The sequence below is a fragment of the Mesoplodon densirostris genome, chromosome 4, assembly GCF_025265405.1.
Source record: "Mesoplodon densirostris isolate mMesDen1 chromosome 4, mMesDen1 primary haplotype, whole genome shotgun sequence".
Taxonomy (NCBI): Eukaryota; Metazoa; Chordata; class Mammalia; order Artiodactyla; family Ziphiidae; genus Mesoplodon; species Mesoplodon densirostris.
In genome coordinates, this window is record NC_082664.1 from 110,905,894 (window position 1) to 110,928,867 (window position 22,974).

The 22,974-nt window shown below is 39.2% G+C and overlaps 1 protein-coding gene across 3 annotated transcripts in view; it reads left to right on the top strand.

Moving 5' to 3' along the window:
• Positions 1-11,181, top strand: part of GABRB3 (gamma-aminobutyric acid type A receptor subunit beta3) — a 238,581-nt gene extending 227,400 nt beyond the window's left edge. For 2 of the 3 annotated variants that reach the window (XM_060095106.1, XM_060095104.1), the window contains exons 8-9: positions 1,837-2,081; positions 10,840-11,181. In XM_060095106.1, the coding sequence (XP_059951089.1) occupies positions 1,837-2,081; positions 10,840-11,181 (587 nt within the window). Of the gene's footprint in view, positions 1-1,836; positions 2,082-4,938; positions 4,959-10,839 lie in introns of all 3 variants that reach the window. The other variant, XM_060095107.1, reaches the window with a different exon arrangement.
• The last annotated feature ends 11,793 nt before the right edge of the window (positions 11,182-22,974 follow it).

Below are 22,974 nucleotides of genomic sequence, written 5' to 3' on the forward strand. Positions count from 1 at the left end.
AAGACTAAAGCAGAGCGCTTTCCAAAGTCCATTTGGAAAGAAAAAAATAAGCTGTGGCAACAACATTACAAAATTTTTGAATAATAGTGAGAACACCTAATTTTGTAGCATCTGCATGGTGTTTTTACATTTCTTTGTAAACTATAATTATCCCATTGCCATTTTCAAATTTATAAGTCCCCAGGTACACCTGAATTTTATGTTAAAGGGTAGTCTTAAAATATCCTGACGTCTTTGACTTCCATATATTCATCATCAGCTCTGGTTTGCAGTCAGACATGAAAATAGGTTCTCTGCTCCTCGCTTCCCTCGTCTCCTGCTAACAGCAGCTCAGCATGTGTGGGATGGAAGCCTGGGCTCTCTTCCCTCTTCTCCAGGTGGTCACTAGTGAGGGGAGCCTTACACTCTGGCACTCATCCAAGTATGGGATGGGAGTCCAGAGGGCATCAGAGTAAGACACTTAACAAACCCAACCCCTTCCCCGGAGAGTTGAGTGGGGGTCCAGTGGGGTCAGAGAAGTGGTCTGGTGGGACCATGTGTCTGGGTGGTCAGCCTCTTGGTCTTGAACCACCTTCTGGTCTAGGGGACATCATTGGTTTTCTGGGTTACTACGGCTGAAGGACCATGGCTGAGGCTCTCACCTTGCAAGTCTCCTTGAGAGAAGTCCTCATGTGGCAGTGACCCTCTCCTTTGGGTCCTGGAAGACACATGAGTAATCACATTCCATGGTACCAGTCACATGGGTAGAAAAGAGTTGGCTCTTTGGAGCTGCCTTACTTTTTTGAGACTTCTTAATATTTCAAAAGTACTATCTCAAAGAGAGCAAGTCAGCTGCAGTAATGCCCGTGCCACTGAGAAGTGAGTGATGCAGTTCATTCCCACACACGTAGCTTCATTCAGCTCAGCAGCTCTGGTCATGTCACGAGCCAATGGGTCCCCTGCTCTCTGTGGCTTCAGATCATCCCATATGGAATCTTTGTACACCAAGAACATGCCCACTGCTATGGGAGAATTACAAAATATGGTCCTTACATGTTTTTAGAGACTAAACTTAGCTCCCTTAGGGAAAAATGGTATTATTCACCTAATACTATCTAAAGAATTCAAAATAATGACATTTAACAACAACAAAAAAACCCAACAGAGATCTGGCCACTTGCCCCAGAGCATGGTAAGATCCTATACTTTGGGTAAAATCATTAGCTCTTGCCCACAGCCAACATGTGCTGCACAGCTTATTAGCCTCTTTCTTAGCTGGGGCAGGAAGTTGCTATGAGAGGTAATCTGTTCTCCGGAGCTACACTCGAACATTCCCTCTCTTTGAGCTCAGGACTGGCTCCCGTCCTTAGCAGCTTTAAGTCATTGCCTCATTCCCCTTGCTTTAAGGCCTTGTGGTAAGAATCATCTTCTTCACTAGCGGCCACACATGGCCTTCCTAGATTCCCCAGATTCATTCTTCTTCCCAGAAGCTTCTCACCCAGACACTTAGTGTTTTATGATAAATTCCGGGTTTATTTTCATTTCTTCCAGCTTTCATGCAGGGCAGCCTCTGCCTTGTCCCCGACCCCTCTCCATCCACCTCCATCCACGGGCCAGGTGCAGTGGGAGGCACCTCCCAGGTGGCGCGGGGAGGGAAGAGATGTTAACTCCCCAGCCTGAGGTGTGACCTGCTGCCCAAACTGTGTGTTCTATATTCTGTTGTGTTTCAATCACCCAACAGTATTCAACCGTGATTTTCAACTACTTCACACTTTTTGAGAAAATAAAGCAGAAAAGTGAAAAGTGAGGAACCGAGCGGTGGACCTGCAGCCTCTCACGCTCCCGTTTCTTTTACAGGGATCACCACCGTGCTGACCATGACGACCATCAACACACATCTTCGGGAGACGTTGCCCAAAATCCCCTATGTCAAAGCCATTGACATGTACCTCATGGGCTGCTTTGTCTTTGTGTTTCTGGCCCTTCTGGAGTATGCCTTTGTCAACTACATTTTCTTTGGAAGAGGCCCTCAAAGGCAGAAGAAGCTTGCGGAAAAGACCGCCAAGGCAAAGAATGACCGTTCAAAGGGTGACAGCAACCGGGTAGGCCTCTCGGCCTCGGCCGCCCCCACTCTGTCTTTCCCAGACCCACAGACCCCGCAGCATCACGGCCTTTGAGTAGGAGTGATGCATGCTTGTTGATCGTAGCCTGAAAGGTGGCGTCTGCAAGTCACTGAGTTTTATAGAAAAGCAAAATTGGTGCAGAAGTTGGAGAAGCCAAAAGCTTGCCAGTTTCCTGTGAAAAGAAAAGGAAAGATATCGGAATGAATGGATCTCTGGGGTGTGGGGCCCAAACTTGACAGGCAAAAGCATTTTCAACAATGTTGCAGTTTTCCTTCAGTGGTCAAATTACAAATGTGATAGCCAGCATGCTGCTGTTCGTTGCACGGCGTGGACAGCCCCCTCTCTCACCTGCCCTGGTTCAGGGTCCGTAGTGCAGGGCAGGAGCAGTGTGCTGTCCCAGGGCTCTCGTGCATCTGCCCTGGCCCAGCCCTGCTGGCTGTGTTCTGCAAAATGCCAGGCAAGCAGCCCAGGACAGCAGCGGCCAATCAGGGAGCTGCTCTAGGACCCGTGGGCTCTGAACCCAGAGAGAGGACACCAATCAGGTCCCTCTCCAGCCCTCCTCATCTCACACTTACATCCTTCCAATTACAAACTTTGCAGTTAGATGTCATTTTGGTTTATTTTTTTAATAAAAGCAATATGTTATTGCAATTATAAATACTATTTTAGTGAAAGCACATTGTCGTTTCGATAAAATTTTTACCTTTATCCTTTTACCTCTTGCATCCCTTCAAGTCCTCAAAAATATACCTCCACCCGTTTACATACTGGGCTTGTTCCTATATTTCTTTACTTTTAAATTCTTCTTACTAAACATACTTATTTCTCAAGCTCGTGAGGTTTCCTTGTTCTTTCTGGTGCTCTTGGTGCATTGCCGGCCCAAGCCTCTCGCAGGGGTGCAGAAGCTCCCTGGAGGAGTGCTGTGCCCATGGCCCACCAGTGGCCCAGAATAGGTCCCTGTATGTTCATGAATGAGTGAAGGTAAATGGCTATAAATGGCTCCTATCCTTTCAGCAACACATAAATAGACTTGGTCAGAGAAACTAGGATCTGTGAATAAAATCAGTCTTCCACAGGCAACATGACCCTGAATTTCTTACTGGAAAGTATACTTAGCACCATACTGGTGTGTTTCTAAATTAGTCCACATCCTATTATGCATACACAGTATACTTTGGTAATACTGTTTCCAAGGAAACTAGAATTCATCACATCATTATATTTTCCGTTACACAGACATGCAGACACATACAATGCTGTTTTTCCAAATTCCCTCATAATTTAAACAGATTTCAATTTTATTTCCTTTATTCTAAATGACACTCTTTAGAAAGGTTAAATTGTGCTACAGAAATATCTTTTTGAGTGTGAAGCTTAAAATTTAAAACAAAAAGAAACAAAATCCCCCAAATCTCTAAATCCACAGACTAAATTAAGCAGAATGTAGAAATAATATATTATAAATCAGATGCAGAGGAAAATTCAAGAGTCCATTTTTACTGTTTGCTTTTCTGAAAATCTGTTTCTGTTTTCCCAGCAGTTTTCTTAAAGCCTTTGTATGTTCATATTTTTAAAAATCTGTAATTGTAGTAGACATCAGCTCATACATACAAATGCATGTATGCTAGTTTTAAATGCATATTTGATGCTCTTAAAGGTAGACATTAAAAGCTGTTGCTGGGCCTCCCTGGTGGCGCAGTGGTTGAGAGTCCGCCTGCCGATGCAGGGGATACGGGTTCGTGCCCCGGTCTGGGAGGATCCCATGTGCCGCGGAGCGGCTGGGCCCGTGAGCCATGGCCGCTGGGCCTGCGCATCCGGAGCCTGTGCTCCGCAACGGGAGAGGCCACAACAGTGAGAGGCCCGCATACCGCAAAAAAAAAAAAAAGCTGTTGCTGACTAGATGGCAAACAGGCACATGAAAAGATGCTCAGCATCACTAATTATTAGAGAAATATAAATCAAAACTACGAGTTATCACCTCATACTGGTCAGAATGGCCATCAACAAAAAATCTACAAACAACAAATGCTGGAGAGGGTGTGGAGAAAAGGGAGCCCTCCTACACTGTTAGTGGGAACGTAAATTGGTACAGCCACTATGATGAACAGTATGGAGTTTCCTTAAGAAACCAAAAATAGAGTTACCATATGATTCTGCAATCCCACTCCTGGGCATATATTTGGAAAAGATGAAAACTCTAATTCGAAAAGATACATGCACCCAAGTGTTCATAGCAGCTATATTCACAATGGCCAAAACATGAAAACAACCCAAGTGCCCATCGACAGATGAATGGATAAAGATGTGGTACATATATACAATGCAATATTACTCAGCCATAAAAAAGAATGAAATAATGCCATTTGCAGCAACATGGATGGACCCAAGAGCATCATACTAAGTGAAGTAAATCAAACAGAGAAAGACAAATATCATATCATTTATGTGTGGAATCTTAAAAAAAAAGATGATAAAATGATCTTATTTCCAAAACAGAAATAGACTCACAAACATAGAAAAGAAACGTACGCATACCAAAGGGGAAAGTGGGGGGAGGGATAAATCGGGAATTTGGGATTAACAGATGCACACTAATATATGTAAAATAGATAAACCACCAGGACCCTGTATAGCACAGGGAACTATATTCAATAGCTTGTAATAACATATAATGGAAAAGAGTGTATGTATATACATATATGTGTGTGTGTGTGTGTATATATATATATATAACTGAATCACTTCGCTATATAACTGAAACATTGTAAATCAACTATACTTCAATTTAAAAAAATTTTTGCTGACCACAACTAAGAATTTAGTGATAATTTTAAAGTAGAAATGCACCTCCCAAAAGTTCATATCACATGATCCGAATGAATTAAAAGAAAGTAAAGAATAAAAAATTTAATGCCAAACAGAAATAGCACTATGCACAGGCCAACAGTTTCAAGAGTCCTTTGTAATTATAATTATTCACTCATTCATTTTCAGTGATATCTCTTGGGATTGTTTATCAGTGTGGCCAGCAATGGCCTCAAGGAGCTCCTCTGTCATAGTTGGGAGCCAAGAGGTTCGGGGGCTGAAGCTTTCCTTGGACTGATGGACACTGGGTGACAGCAAGGACTTGTACTGTCATTGTCTTTGCTTGTGTCCTGTAAGAGATCTCAGGGTGGTGTCCTCAGGGGTTCTGCAGGCCACCAACGTGACCATGATGCTATTGAACCTAATGTCAGACCATGAGTAGATTTTCCTTAAATTTAGTGATTGAACTCTATTTTAACTTAGTGGCAGTGTTCACATAGTCACTTAGTTTCTCCTCAGACCAGCGGTGCAATGAAAATCCTGACCTTAATTTATTTGTGCTTAACCTCTGTTTGTTCTTGAGTTGTTTCTATACCCAAGAGTTAGTCTTTGGTTGTAATGCATGTGTTATGGTTACAAGCCGTGTGATATTTTGCAAGTTAACCAAATGGTATTTGAATTTCATGAAGTGGCAGAAAGTCTTGCCAAGGAATCAGAGCTGCAGGCTTGACATCATTCCTCTTATTAAAGAGCAAGATTTCATTTCTCACATGATAAATAGTTCCTTATTTTCCTGAAACTAGAATATTTTACTCATTTTGAAGATTGAAGGTAAGTAGAGAATGAGATGTCAACAGTGTGCCAATCTGGTGACAGATTCTTGGAAAAAATGAAAATCCCTCTAGGATACATTCCACATGAGGTGTTTTTCATCTCTGAATGTTTTCTGCCTGTCCAGGTTATGGAGCGGGAAGAAAAACTACATTGAAATCAATGAATCTAATTATAGTAGATATGAGACAAACTCCTCAAAATAAGTAGTATTCATGAAATGCTTCAGAAATTACAAGTCATCACTGTCATTCTATACAGGACATTTTTACAATCCCATCTGTTTTAAGATTTAAATTCTAGATGATAGGAAAAGATAAGCCTCTCTTCTGGAAATATTTGTTTAAAATGTTTCGTTTCTAAGATTTAATAGATTTTAGTAACCCTTTAATTCTTGCAGAAAAAAAATACCTTCTAGTAGTTTCAGTGTAAATTTTCTACACACTGGTTCACTTTTAAATGAAAACTATGCAAATGTAAAACTATGTCAAAAGCAGCCAAACTAATTTACTCTAAGCTCTTATTAATTCCATGTATATGTTCAAGTTCCTTCTGACATGATTGTTCCATTGTAGCTGTTCACCCCACTCTGAAATGGAGTGATGCAACCATATTGGTTCTCAATCAGCTTTGAGGCAGCCACAGATGTCAGAGCACCCTGGCACCCCAACTTTGTAAACATTGACAACATCAGGTTCGGCTTCCCTCAGGGTGGGTTTCCTTCAACTGGAATCCAAGAGTGCAGACTTGGACCCACCCTCCAAAGTTCTTTTCCAAATGCACAAAACTGGCCACAAGTGATAAGGGAAGACAGGATACTGATTTGTACAGATTTGTCATTAAATCTTGAAAAATCAACTCAACATCCAGTTGACCTTCTTATTTTTTTTTCACTCTCCCTGTGGGCTTCCTGAAATCACCATACACCTTATTATCTCTTTGCCTTTGATTCCCTCTTCCCAGAATCCCTCTCTTTTTGTCCACATCTTCCCCTCCTTCAAGACCTAACCCAGATGCTCTTCTCTATGATGTTTTCCTGATTTTGTCTACCACTTGTTCCCATCCTGCCTCTGACAGTCCCCACTCCAAGCAGGTGGTCTTGTCCCTGTTCTTCTAACCTCCAGGGCACATGCTCTGTGCTTCGGAGATAGAGAGCAGGTCACATTTCATGTGGCCACTGTGCCTTCTGTCCTAGACAGCATCCCATTCTTTGCATCTACCAAAAGGTGCACACTGGGGCTGGATGTGGCAAGTGCTCAGGGAATGTGTGTCCATGAATGAGTAGTGTTTGTCATCTGTTTGGTTCCACTGAAGCCACGTGTTTTCTCACTCTTCTAGTGGGAAGGGGGGGATGGTTCATAAATGTACCTTTTTTTTTTTTCTAATTAGAACTACATCTTTAAAAAAAATTTTATTGATGTATAGTTGATTTACAATATCGTGTAAGTTTCAAGTATACTGTACAGTGATTCAGTTATACATGCAAATATGAATGTATATATACATAAGAATCTTTTCCAGATTCTTTTCCCTTATAGGTTATTACTTCACGCTACTATGTATAAAATACATAAACATACCTTTAAAGCCAGGTGAAATTCTGCGTCATTAGAACCATCAAAGTTCTACCTAATAAATGTATCACAGAATACTCTTTTCCTTCTTTAATAATAGACATTCCTGGGCTTCCCTGGTGGCACAGTGGTTGAGAGTCCGCCTGCCGATGCAGGGGACATGGGTTCGTGCCCCGGTCCGGGAAGATCCCACATGCCGCGGAGCGGCTGGGCCCATGAACCATGGCCGCTGAGCCTGTGCTCCGCAACGGGAGAGGCCACAACAGTGAGAGGCCCACGTACCGCAAAAAAAATAAATAAATAATAGACATTCCTTTATTGGTATTTTGTTCTACAAAGTCATTCATCATAATCCCCTAGATTTTGATAAAAGGAGATTTGCATATGGCATTTTTGATAGCTAGAAAAGAGATGGAATTGTTGGCATGTATTTTAAAATGTGCTTTAAGGGCAATAGGCAGTACCTTCTAAAATGCATTTGCTGATTATTTGAAGCTCTCACCTGCTCTACCCCTTGAGGGCAAGGACCTCTTACTCCTCCGTGCATTTCAGTAAGGGCCAGCTAATCTGCCCATCACCCTCACCTCCTTGTTGCCTTAGGGCCAACTGCCCACAACTTCCGAAGCAGGTCCAGATCACCCCCTTCTTAGGGAAGGTGATGACTTCCGGTAGCCCCAGCACACCCCCAGTTCCTAGGTGGTTTCTACGGAGGACATGCTACTGCCCAGTCCCTTGCTGGCCTTTCCTTTGCTGTCTCCTTCTGTTTCAGCCACACCTTCACTTACCTGTTGGGCTGCTCCTCCCACATGACTCAGCTCCAAACCACCGGATGGATGCCTCATTGATCCCCCAAACAGGAAAATAGACTTTTTTTCTTGTAAGGATTTTACTGCCAGTCATTCCGGGGGGAGATGATGAAAAGAGCAGATATAGAACACAAGTCCTTACAAAGGTCTACTCTTCCTGGTACTTTCGAGATACAAGCCCCATTAGAATTTTAATCTCCATTTTAGAATAAAAATAAATAAAACTTTAATTTTCTTCTGGCAGTGCTCTGCTCCTTCCCCAAGAATGGGTCTCCCTGAAAAGCCTGCTCCCTAGTACGTATGGTATTATCTTGGTCTATTCATGTCTCCCGGCACCCCCAGGTGGGCTGTCTTCCATTCTCAGGAGACTGTAGACCACAGTCCATCCCACCTTGGCCCTTCTCACTCATCAGGCAGGAACACTGAGCCCAACTCAGGCTAACATGGGCCAGCTGCTGCACCCTAAGTCCACATTGCGAGGATTTCTTCAGGGAGCTCAGGAAGGGCCAGGAGGCCGGGTGGGAGCAGGGTGATGAGTAACTCTCTCTCCACTCCTTTCCCACCTTCTTAACTGCAGAGATACAGAAATGACCAGGTGGTGGTGAAGCATCGCTGAGTGTCCTGCATGGCCTAGAGGAAATGCTGGGATGGGTTGCAGTGGCTGGCGGGGAGCAGTTACTCACCACCTCCTGGCATTTCGCTCACAGACTGCCCTCAAGGAACAGAGACCAGTGTGGTGCACACCAACTAGGGTCTGTCTCTTCACTTTCTCCCTTCAAATCCATCTTTTATTCTTTATTCTGCCACTTAAGTTGGGTTTCAGAAATGTGTCACTATTTCACTTAGAAATCACTTTTATTTCTCATGACCTAAAGGGTAAAGGTGAAATTCCTTTAATGGCTTGACTCTCATCTGCTTCCCATTCACCACCAAGTTTTCTTTCCTGTAATGATAAAGTGATAGGTAGATGATGACAGGGATGAGAATGACAGTCACCTCCTCTATCTCCAGCTGAGCATGGGCCAGGAGCTGAGCGTGTGTATCCATTCTCTCCAGGACTTGAGTCCCACTCAACTAGTTTGCCCTTCTCAAAATACTTCAGCCACTCTTCAAGGCTTTGTCTGTATGTTTTTCTGGCTTTTTGCCTGAGAAATTTCTACTCATTCTTGAGGCCCAGTTCAAATTCATCACCCCTCTGAAATCTTCCCTTTTTTGTCCTGTAGTAGTTTTGATTACAGCCACACAAACTTAACACTTAAAACAACACCCAAATGTTATCCCACAGTTGGGTCAGTCAGAAGTCTGGGTATAGTGAGGCCAGCTCAGTGGGTACCATGGTTCCTTGTGGTTGTAGGACTGAGGTCCCCGTTGCCTTGCTGGCTGTTGGCCAGGGCCCGTCTTTTCTCCTAGAGGCTGCCCCTTTCTTCTCAGGCCTCCCCTGAAGTTCTCTCAATCAAGGGTGAATCCAGTCCTCACGCTTCAAATTCCTCTGGCTTTCAATTTCTGCCACATCTTTCTGACGTTCTCTTCTGCTTCGAGCTGGAGAAAGTTCTCTGCTTTTAAGGTCTCATGTGATTAGATTGGGCCTGCTTGGATAATCTAGGCTACTCTCTCTATTTTAAGGTCCATGACTTTAATTATGTTTGCAAAGTCCCTTTTGCATAACATACTCAAAGGTCTGGGGAGAAAGGGGTGACATCATGATGACCACACCTTTCCTTCCCCAAGCGTAATTGAATGGTATTCTCAAACCATGGGCGGCGGGGGCGGGGGGACCTCTGAGTCTTTTTTGGTGCCTTTGTGCCAGAGCCTGAGTGGCCTCAGGATGTTGGCAGCCCTTCCTGTGTCTAGACAACCTTGGTGTCTGGGGCCATCCTACCTGCAGTCCTAGCACCATTCAGAGATCTGCACGGGCCCCTACTCTTCGTGTTGGGAGTCTTCTCTCCCAAGCTCACCTCCTGTATATCTACCTTAAGGCCTAGCCTCAGGCATGCTCCATGAAAGTTTAGTGGCAGACCAATAAGTAAAATGGACCATTGGCGTCATCATGAAAGGTCTGAAGCTGTATTTAGCACAGAATAAAATGTTATTCTAAAGTTCGGCTCCAATGTAAGAAGGGACTTTAGCCTATCTTAAATATAGCTCTTAAAAAGGAGGTCTCCTGCCAGGAGCAGGATTGAGTGAGGAGAGGGTATTGGGTGGGGGTCTTTATCTAATCCACCAAGGTCATTAGGTGTGTCCATTCATCACAGTACTTGTTTGTTTCTTCATGGTAATTTGGATATTTTTGTACCATCAGAAGAAGAGACAAATCGGCTTCCAAAGAAGAATGGGAGAGTATAGTTTCTATCCAGTGTATAGTTGTGAAAAATGGTTATAATACCTGTTAACATCTTGAAAGACATTTGTACTTTAATCTTGTCTTCAATACGGACTTGTACCCATAATGTGGAATTTCAATTTGAAAAGGGCTCCCTTATTTTATCTAATTTTCTACATGAGAATTTTTAAATCAAGGAAATCAAAACTCTAACCTGCAGTTAAGCCCACAAAATGACACTTTCCACTAAAATAGAGTGCTGGCTTTGACAGATGTGCAATTTCTCATACTATATGTGACATGGCTGCATGACGTAAGTCTCTCCTGGGTTTGTATGTAGAAATTAGGTTTATTGGCATGCTATGCTAGCTGTCTAACAATGTGTGTTTTCTTCCAATTAGGTGGATGCTCATGGAAATATTCTGTTAACATCGCTAGAGGTTCACAATGAAATGAATGAGGTCACAGGTGGCATTGGTGATACCAGGAATTCAGCAATATCCTTTGACAACTCAGGAATCCAGTACAGGAAACAGAGCATGCCTCGGGAAGGGCATGGGCGACACATGGGGGACAGAAGCATCCCGCACAAGAAGACCCATCTACGGAGGAGGTCTTCACAGCTCAAAATTAAAATCCCTGATCTAACCGATGTGAATGCCATAGACAGATGGTCCCGGATCGTGTTTCCATTCACTTTTTCTCTTTTCAACTTAGTTTACTGGCTGTACTATGTTAACTGAGTGACTGTACTTGATTTTTCAAAGACTTCATTTAACACTGAGTGAAATATTACTCTGCCTGTCAAGTTTTTATACCTGTACACACACAGACACACACACACACAGACACACACATATATACATACGCAATTGTATATATATGTGAACTTTCTCAGCATATATATAAAATACACGTGTATATGAGGATGTATGTGTATATGTTTATACACACAGGTGTAAGTACCCATGTGTATGTCAAACAAATACACATACATATATACATTTTGCAGCTATGGACAATTTAACACAGGATGCATATTAAAGAAAGTCATAGTTTTTTCTTTTTTAATTGAAAGGGACAAGCATCGTCTAAATATTATGCCTTGAGAATGAGGGCGCGAAACACAATATCATCCCAAACTGTGTCTTTTACTATCATTAGTTAGATGTTTTAGTTTAAAAATCAGGAAGAAACTTTGTTATTCTTCGAAAACTCATACAGTGGTATTGCTAGTTTAAAACCAGTCACACTTCATACCCTCTCTTTCATTTTATTAAGTGAAGTCTTTTTGGCTTTCTTGGCAATGGGATTTGTTTTCGTGGGGCAGACTTTTTCTGTACGGTTCCATGGGTGGGGTGAGCCTCTGGTATGTGCTCACCTGTTTCTTAAACATAGGTAGAGCTCACACTGATGTCTGCACGTCCATCTTTTGAAATCCCATCGGGGATGGATGGCATCTCATTGTAAGTACTCTGCCTGTACAGTGTATTTCTCTGCTCACTTGGAGTGGATCCAGCTTCCGCATCATGTGGGACACGGCAGCACATTTTGGCAAAGTTGAGTTGACATTTCAATCAGTGAGCACGTGCTCTACATCTCTTATGGATTTCTAGGCCTGGTATCTAACGGAAAGCTTAGACGTCTCAGGTTATTTGTTACTCTAAGGTAAAACCATCTAGGATGATTTTCCCCCTTGTCTTTAAGTTATCAATCACTCATAATGTTAATATCAAATATATTTGCATAATATGCATATATATGTATATTTACCAAGATTTTCTTTCTTACGCTTGCTATCATGGCAGCATGCAATGTCATATTTTCTTTCTGTGATGTAACTACTTTCTGTTCTCTAGAATTAAGATCGAAACGAAAAACATTTCTGTTCAATTTCAGAAACCAAGAAACATCTTCATGCCTTTATTTCTATATCTGACATATTTCATAAGCACATCCAACTACTCCTAGTGTAACTAGGATGCTGCAGGAACACGACCAGTCCACACCATGCATCACCCAGGGACCCATGACCGTTCTCTTGAGGCAAAGGAGAGCAACATGACAACAAACACAGTCACTTTTGGTTCCTTCCGATCCACAGCCTCATCAGTATTTGGACTTTTTAAAGCTCGTAGAAACAAGACAAGGTGCACCGGTTTCATAGATGCAACCTTAACTTACTATTTAGATGAGATCTTTCTAAAGAAAAAAAAAGAGATGATATATTTTTTGTAAACAATATTTCTATCACAGGCATCCATAAACTGAAATGACTACAGTTGTGCAAACAGATGTCACAGTGAAGTTAAGCATTTGGAGAAACAAAAAAGCAAAATATTCAGGAAAGAACTGCTAAATTAATACTTTATCCCAAAATGCCACATATGCCTCACCCTCTCTGTTCTATCCAAAACCAATGACCAGAGTCTCACCCAGTATTCTCAGAGCTGACCCCAGTTTTCCCCACTGGTAGGGACGCCACCCTCCTTGCGGGTGTATGTGCTGTGGGCTATCCCCAGGAGCTGACCACTACTTGATTTACCTTGGTGGCTGATGACAACCTTTAATTTGTAAGAGTTTGTAACAGGTCAAACCCACCATCAGGTACTACACAGACCACAAAGTCTCATGCTAGAAGCAGTGACCAATTTTTATACCCTTTCCCCTCTTTCATTCTTATTTTTCTTCAGCATCTTCTCCCAACCGCTGCTCTCTGGTTTTACTTTAATCTGGAGAGTAGCCAGTGACTTCTTGTTCCTTGGCTTTTTTCTGACAATTTTTTTTCATGGGTAACAATGGGGGAATCCTAAAAGTTAAACAGATTGGGAAAAACCTTGTAAGTGGCCTTATCATTGTTAACATGTTAAAGAAAAAAAAAAAAGGACATTGTGAAGACCTTATCCCTTTCAATACTTCAGGTATCTTCTTCTGTATCAGTGATTCAAGGAGTGAGCTCCACATGCAGAAGAGGGACCCCAAAATGCAAATTAACATGGACAAAATTGTCAACGGTTGATTTAAATGTACAATTTATATATTCAGAACTGTGACATTAATTCTTTCTGGGAGAAAAGTGATTCAAAATGTTTTTGATGCATAGTTGAGGTACCCAACTGTCAAAAGCAGAGACCCCATGGGGCTCAGAAGAACTGCAGTCTACGTCCCAAGATTTTCTGGATATAAATTTGCATGGTATAGTCATAATAGCTTTTGAGCTTTTTATATGCATTTGGCACCGAGACTGGGATCCACAACTTTGTAGACACTGCAATGACGTTAAACATAATAGCTATACTATAAATAGTGTTTGTAACTACACACACACGTGCACACACACACACAATTACATACATATATTCTGTAAAAAAACTTTTTGAGATCCTTGGGTATGTGTTTGCTTTACTCCATTTTAGAAGAAAATTACTCTTCTAATAAAATTATTTTATAGCTTCTCCATTTTTAAAAGCTGTGAGAAATGTTGAGAAGCAGAACTCTGTGCTGCCAGAAGAGAGTTGAGGTTGGCTCTCTGTTCTAGTACGATGCCCTTTCATTACTGCACAGTAGTTCGTGGAGCCAGTGAGTGTGGTGTATTGATGAATCTGAACACATACCCCTGGCATAATGTAAGGTGGTTACCCTCGTCCAGACCTCTTGAGTAAGAAGAGAAAAGTTGAAATTGGAATCTAATGGTATCTCTCAACAACTGAACATAATAAAAAGTTGATTTTCTACATAGCCCTGTCTTTCCAAAATGCTTCACAGGGGCTCAAAGCATACAGAAGAATCTTGTTATGAGTTTATTATTACCCATATTCGAATATAAGTATATTCAAGACAATCCCAGAGCGCTACTACATAAAATCCCGACAGAGAAAGATGGATAACAGAGTAATCTTTAAAACAAGTATTGTTCTTGTTCACCAGCCCCAGGACTGTAAGGGGTTTCACTGTCTATACCACGACCCACTCGTTTTCCTCTGATCTAAGTGACCTCAGTGTATATCATGATAATATTCCTGTCCCATGTATATGTGTAGTACCATGTGTTTCTAGTGCCAGCACCCAGAACTTTGGACACGTTCAGTCGTTGACATCAAGACACTTCTCACCGTCCAGCTATGAGATTAACATTTTCTCCAAGGAGATCATCCTCTCAGAGGTGATGCCAAGCACGTGGGGACTGGTTTTAAGGGGACAGGCATACTGCAGCTGGAGGTGTTCATTTTCAGCATCTCATAGATAATCCCATTCGTGTTTGTCCCACAATAGTGTCTTCTAAAAAAGAGGATGTGTCCAACTTTGAATCTCCTGGCTTGAAATGATAAAGCATCCCATAATTCTTAATTTAGCTCTCCATCTGAAAACCAGTTCATATTTAGGGCCATTTTAATGTAAGCAAAACTGAACAATCAGTGAAATATTTTGTTACGCGTGGAATAGAGTCCAGCTCTCACCTTACATGAGCTATTGGTCAGGGCAACATTGAATCATGGAGCAAAGAGCTGCCCAGGTGGATTAAATTTTCCCAGGACACAACTAGTGTGCCTTGGATTGATTATTACCTCTTCTACTGCATTGAAAGGTGCCATGTTTTCCTGAAATTCCCAACACCTGGGTAAATAGCCACCTCCCAGAGAGTGACTCGTACCATGCCTCTCCCTAGGGCAAGCCCCAGAAACAATTTTGTCATTCATGTCTCATATTTCTACTTCGTAAGTCAGTGAGTGTGTTCAAGGTAAGTACAGGATTATTCTAATAGGAATAGGCGATTGCTGTCATGATCAATTCCGACATTGGTTTCATTTCATTGTAAAGATCAATTAAAACCCAATTTTGCTTAAGCACATTGATGTAATTTTTTGGTATTATTTGACATGAAAAAAACAGCAAAACTGAGTGATAGATACAATATGAAACTTGTTGATGAATGACTTCAAATTTATTAAAAAAGGACTAACTGACTTCAAAGTGAAGGCTGATTTTTTTTCCCTTGTCTATCTATTGTCAAACTAGTGTGGTTATTTTAATCTAGGTATTTTTAGTCATATGTTCCCATTTCAATTATGTTGAAAGTAAAAAGAAATAAGCTCAAAACTGACTGTATGAGACCAATTTGAGCCATGACATTTTTTTTTAATTGTGATTTATTCTGAACATCAAAGGACAACTAGACACAAAGATCCACATTACTCCTCTCTTCAAAAAAGTGATTTCAGAGAGAATTATTTTTATATTAAAGGCCAGGAAACTAACCTACCAATAAGCTCTGGTACAGGTGGTGTTGGTCCCTACTCCTTAGTTTTTCAGGACTAAAAGGCAATTTCCCTTGTTTCCTCTCCAGTGGGAAAGTAACAAGCAATGTCTCTGAGTGAGTGAGTGAATGAATGAATGATTGAATGAAGATCCTCAGACACCTCAAACCAGACAGAACTTTTATTGACACACATTTCTAGGCCCCTGAAATGCTGCTGGCTCACGTGTATAAGCTATATATATAAGGAAAGTGCCCCACAACCAGCTAGGGTTTAATGGAGGCCTAGCTTCCAATGTGCCTACTCTAAACAAAATAATACAAAGTCTTCAGTAATTCTTTACATGCCATGTTTTCATTTTTTAACCTATGGACAAGTTTTTTACCTCCCTCGTCTACTTTGGGACCCTGACATGGACATATTTCACACTAATTCTCTGTCTAGGACTGGCACTTCACTGTAGGGACCTTTCTCACTTCATAAGGCTACAACACTATTCATTCAGATGCCAAGTTTAAATTACCAATAACTGCAGAAAAAAGGATTTTTGAATTTTGATCAAATTTCTTAAAGTTTCTTTTAAAAGCATCCCACTTTTGGTTGACAAAGAAAGCCTCACTGAATACAAGGGCCACCCAGAATCCACTTACTTCTGGTCCGCATGGCTGCCACGGGCCATGTACACATTTTGCACCATTTCACAATTCTTTCCTACCTCCTCTTACCAGCTTCTAAAGGAGAGGGATTGTCACCTCTCCTTTGAATGGGAAAACTATTCTTCAGGGAAGATTAACTCTTTGGAACCTGTGACATTTGGCCCCTTATAGGACTAAAGCAGCAATGGTTATTGATTGAGTCACTCCTGGCATTAGAGGGACTCACACTCCATGGCCCTTGCCTTTTATATAAATAGGTTCCACTTAGAATCCATAGGCAAGCAATGTAAAGGGAACCTGTAAGAAAAATGCAGTCCACAAAAATGGCTGACTTTAAAGCACGTCTGATGTGGGTGTGGGTGTGGGTGTATGTGTGTGCATCTTGAAACTAAATAGGAAACTAGTTAGTGGCCCTGGTAGCCATTGATTGCAAGAAAATATCTTGCAATGCATTTCTGATTTCCCTAGGGTCCAGCTTGACTCTCCATCCTTAAGGTAAAGGTGCTCACACCCCATCCTTCCACGCACTTCCCTTTCCCTTTTCTCATGCCCTATCTTTTTTTGTTTGGTTGGTTTTTTGGGGAATTTCTCCTTTGAAAACTAAAAAGTGATTTTGATTACCTGTTGCTTTCAGAGCAGTTGAGACCTTGATGTTAGCACTTCCCGTTCCTTTCCTGAAATAAAACAATCAACTGTTCCTCTTGCATGTTGAAGCCTTAGCTGTGCACAGTCATTCACTTTGTCAAGGGGGCTTGAAATGCTGTATTATAGGCCATGTTGACCTCCCATCTTCTGTTAACTGTAACTATATTTTTACATTATCAAGGTCAAAAACATTTACATTCTGCCTACAATCATAAGATTTTACTGTTTAACATCATTACGTTTATAGAGTGATTATAAAGTCTATAAGTAATGAACTCTATAAGTTGAAAAGTCATGAACATCTCACATCATTGAGTAAGTACAGTTCAAGGTTTAGCATTTCAGTCAAATGTACTAAGATACATATTAGAAGAAGGAAAAAACAGAACTGCTATAGTTAAGAGTTTTTCTGCCTTGAAAGTGCGATCAGTTGAGGATGTATGAAAAGAGATGTCATCTCTTACTGCTTCATGGAGGTTGAGAACTTTTATATTCAGCACTGTGACTGTATTTCAGCCTTCAGTATTTTACTTATAAATTATTCTAAAAGTTGAAAAACAGTGAAAAACTTTGATGTTATCAAGTATATAAGTATCATTCAAAGCAGAGCTAAGCAGTCTGCTCAGACCAATTTAAAAGTCCAGTGACTTTCTAGGACTATTTGAAGGAGAATATTCCTAAGGTCCAGATTAAATGAATTACTTTTTCCTACACTACTTTAGTTGATCCAAACCTTATCACATGCATGTTTGCATTAGGACTTTCCTAGATTTAATCCCTCCCAATCACCCATAAACACCCATTCTGAGGTTTCTAATTTGCATTATTTTTTCTTAATTAAGAAAGAATGGTATGCTTTCTTGACCTTGTATATAACATTATCTACCACCTTACTCATTAAGTTTATTGTTTGTTATTGTTTTTCTTAATGAAAATATTCTTCTTGGCATTGACTGACTTCCCATACAAATGAGATCTGCTTGCCTTTTGGACCTGCTGCAAAACTTTCATCCTATGATTTCTGGATTAGTTCCAATATTTCTAAATAGCCCATGGCTTCCTCTTTCCTGGTTTTATTCTTCTTTTTTGCCAAAGTTCATCCTCAGTTAATGTCTGAGGAGTAGGTATGAGACAGAAGGTTTCTGAGGCTTTGATTACCTGAATTCATTCCCTGGTCCTTTATATTTAATTGGTAGTGAGCTAGGTATTGACGTGGATTGAAAGTAATTTCCTAGAACTTTGAAATCACTGTACCATTGTATTTTATCATCCAGTGATGCTTATAATGAATTTGATATCAGCTGATTCTAATTTACTTAAATGCACTAACCCCCAACTCCTCATGCCCCTACTCAACTGCTTTTAGGACATCTTTCTAGTATTTCATAAAGGTTTATTTAGTGTGAGCCTTTTTTGTATATTGTATTGGATCCTGTGTGAAACTCTAAATCTAAAGATCTGTATCTCTGAGCTCTGGACACTTTTCTTATATTATTTTTTAGAAAATACTCTCTGTCTTTTTTCATATGCTCCTACTACTCAGATTTTGTACTTAATGGTTTGCTCCTTAATATATAATCTTTCTTTCCTGCTCTAGTATTTCATCTGTTAGCTATGTGTTTGGGGTGATTGATTTTATCTTTTAACAATTCTATTTCATTTTCTAAATATATTTTTAGAAATATAAATGACATATAAAAACTGTACATGTTGAAAATGTGTAATTTGATAAATTTTGACATATGTGAAACCATCATCACACTCAAAATATTGAACATATTCATTCCTCCCGAAGTTTACTTGAACCACTTTGTAAATCTCCACCCTACTCTACTCTAAGACACCCATTCCTATCCCAAGCAACAACTAATGTGCTCTCAACAAGTGACACGAAAGATTAGTTTCTTTTTCTAAAATTGTATATAAATGAAATCAGAGTACACTCTTTTTTCTCTAACTTCTTTCACTTACTATTATTTTGGGATTCATGCATGTTGTTGTACTTTTTATTGCTGAGTAGTATTCCACTGTACAGATACCCACAGTTTGTTTATCCATTCACTTGATGACAGACACTTGGATTGTTTCCACTTTTGGAACATCCATATACAACTTTTGCATAGACATATGCTTTCATTTTTCTTGGGTAAATATCTAAGAGTGAAATAGTTGGATTTTATGATGGTGTAGGTTTAACTTTTTATAAAACTGCCAAACTGTTTTCCAAAGTGGTCTTACAATTTTACATTTCACTAGCTGTGTTTGAAGGTTCCACTTTCTCCACATCTTCTCCAGCACTTAGTATGGTCAGTATTTCTAATTTTATCCATTGAATAGTTACATGGTCCTATCTCCTTTTGATTTTAATTTGCATTTCCTTATTGACTAATGCTGTTGAGCATCTTTCCATGTGTTATTTGTCCTCTCTTTGTCTTCACTAAAAAAAGGTTTGTTTAAATCTCTGTTCATTTTTAATTGGTTTTCTTTTTGTGTTTTGAGAGTTCTTTATATATTTTAGATAAAAATCCTTTATCAAACATGTTTTCTAACTTTTTTCTCCCTGTCCATGGCTTGTCTTTTCATTCTCTTAACAGCTTTTCAGAAAGCATACGTTTTAAATTTTGATAATTTATTTTTTTCTATTTTTTTCTTTTATGGGTCATATATATGGTATTGTTTCTAAAAAATCTTTGCCTAATTATAGTTCACAAAGATTTTTCCATATGTTTTCTTCTAGAAGTTTTATAGATTTAGATATTACATTTAGACATAATACATTTTGAGTTAATTTTGCATATGTCATGAAATATAAAGTTCATCTCTCCATATGCATATTTCCAATTGTTCTAGCACCATTTGTTAAAAAGACTTTACTTTTCCCCACTAAACTGCCTTGGCATCCTTGTTGAAATCAATTTATCATATATATGTGGGTCCATGTCTGGTCTTTCCATTCTGTTCCATTTTGGCTATGTTGAGGTCAATACTACACTGTCTTGACCACTATAGCTTTATAGTGAGGCTCAAAGGCAAATACTATTAGTTCATCAAAATCAAGTGTGTCATTCTTTTTCAAAGTTTTTTGGCTTTGTTTTGACATTTCCATATAAATTTTAGAATCAGTTTGTTTCTCTTTCTCTCTCTATATATATATGTTCATTCTCTCTATATATTCATATATATATATGAATATGTAAATTCATTCTTATAATTTGATTAGGGTTACAATGAATTTATGCACCAATTTGTGGAGAACTGCCATCCTAACAGTGTGGGTTTCTTGACCTTGGTACATTGCTACTTTGGACTACATACTTCTTTGTCGTGGAGAACTGTTCTGTGCACTATAGGATGTTTACCCACATCCCTGAGGCCTCAACTCACTAGATTCAGTGTCAAAATCTGCCTCCTCAGTTGTAACAACTGAACGTGTCTTCAGATATTGCCGGATGTCCCCAGGGATGGACAGTTGGCTGAGAACCACTGCTCTGGATCTTTTAAAATTTCTCTTAGCAGTAGTTTTTGGTTTTAAATGTAGAGACTTGCACATCTTTTTTGGGGTTTATCCTTATTATTTAATATTTCTTGGATGATGCAGTTTTTTTTAAAAAATTTCAATTTCTCATTGTTGCTAGTAAGTGGATTTGCAATTGATTTTTGTATATTGATCTTTGTCTTAGTACAGGCTGCTCTAATTTTTAAATCTCACTGAGAATAGCAAAAGTTTTCTTGGATCCCCAAAATATTAATTTTCAACACTAATTTTTCTGTTTTGTTTATTGTGGTATTTTTTTATGCCAGTAGTTTTCTTTCTAAAACTGGTGGCCTTTTGTGAAATGTTTTGTGAGTTAGCTTTATCTGATTTTCTTTGTATCATATATCTCATGTGGTTCTCTTTTACAACCAGCTTTTTCCTGTAACTATTAAGACTAAATGAGTGGTCTGAGTATGTTTCTGGGGCTTCAGCAGGAATGTTTTATTTTAGAGTGAGCAAACAGAGAGGTAACCTAAATGCTGGGCACCCCAGTACCAAAATAAAAAGGGCTTTTCTTTTCTGGGCTACTTATGCCCTCTCTAGGAGTCTAGCTCTTCATAGGTAATTGTTTTTCAGTGTACTTATTAAAGATGTCTGTGCTTATTTGTTGTTGCTTATTTGCTTGTTTTATCCTGGTGATGATACACATTGCATGGGTTGGAGGGAAGGGGATGGAGTGGTGGTTAGTGTGGAGACCCGCTGGGACTGATTGTTCCAAATAGAGATTTCCAGTAACCCCTCAGCTTTTTGAACACCTCTTTCTCATTCCACTAACATCTTTTATATCCACTGTATGGGACTATAAAATCCAAACTATTTACTTTCTGGCCTTTACAGGAAAAAAAAATTGCAGACCCCTGCTTTGATGCTTTAGATGAATCAGAAGCAAATGGTTTGGAAGCCAGCTTTTTAGACACAATCAAATTCTAGTCTTTGGTCCCAAAAAGGCTTTTCTCCTCAAATAATTATTCTTATCTTTATTATACGGACTGAACACAATAAAATTTTCCAGTACACTACCTTGAGTTAGCAATGGATTTCTTTTCCCATCAAACCTATATCTGGCCATAACTTTAGCCAACTACTTCATTTATGGATCCTTTGCTCATTTTCTGAATGAGGAAACTTTCCTTCAGAAGACAAGTCTAATAGTAAGACTTAGAATTTAAAAAATTCATAGTTTTAAATAAAACAACTAAAAACTGTTTAGCATTACTGTTTCAGAAATGAAATGATCTTACTGACCAAAATGAACATAAAAAATTGCTGGATTCACCAGAATGATTATTCTTCACTCTCAAAAGAACGAGTCTCTTAATAGAAGGAGAAAAAAACTACTTATGTAGAATCTATTATGTTGGGTTATTTACAAGATTTATATACAGTATCTTCATAGAAAAATAGTATTATTTCTCCAATATTAAAGAAATGTGAGCTAAAGGGAAAAAATAAATTTCAGAGCCTTGAATCTTTGATAGAGATGTCCTCTTTCCATGCCCTATCTATTTAAGACAAAAATCATTATTTGTGGAGATTTATTGCAAGGCATAACTTTTACTCTGAGTATGTCTCTGGGGTTTACAAATAATTTAAATAAAGCTGACTGTCTCTAATGATAAGAACTGAGTTTTAATACAGAAAAATCAATGAGAACCAAAGCTTCTTCAGAAGATTAACAAAATTGAAAAAACAGACAAGTTTACCAAGAAAATAAGAGAAACTAGTTAAATTATTAGAATTAGAAATTAAATAGAAGACATTACCACCAACCTTACACAAATAAAAAAGATTATAAAGGAAAACCATGAACCACTGTACACCAAAAAATTAGATAACAGTTGAAATGGACAACTTTTTAGAAAGACATAAACTGCTAAAACAGAATCAAGAAGAGATAGACCTTCTAAATAGACCTGTAATAAATGAAGAAATTGAACAAGTAATTTTTAAAATTACCCACAAAGAAAATCCCAGACGCAGATGACTTCACTGTTGAGTTCTACCAAACATTTAAAGAAATAATAGCAAACCTTCACAAACTCTTCCAAAACGTAGAAGAGAACACTTTCCTAATCAGTTTATGATTTCACTATTACCCTTATACCAAAACCAGGCAAAGGTATCACAAGAAAATAAAATTAGAGATCAATATCTCTTATGAATATGAATATAAAAATCCTAGTAGACTAAACCCAGTAATGTATTAAAATAATTCTATACTATGAGAAAATGAAACTTATCCCAGAAATCCAAGGTTGGTTTTAATAAATTAATGCAATACATCATATCAATAGAATAAAAAATAAAAATCACACAATCATCTCAATAGATGAGAAAAGATATTTGACAAAATTTAAAACCTATTCATGATTTTAAAAATATTCACCAAACTGGAAACAGAGGGTCTGCCTCAACCTGATAAAGGACATCTACCAAAACCCCACA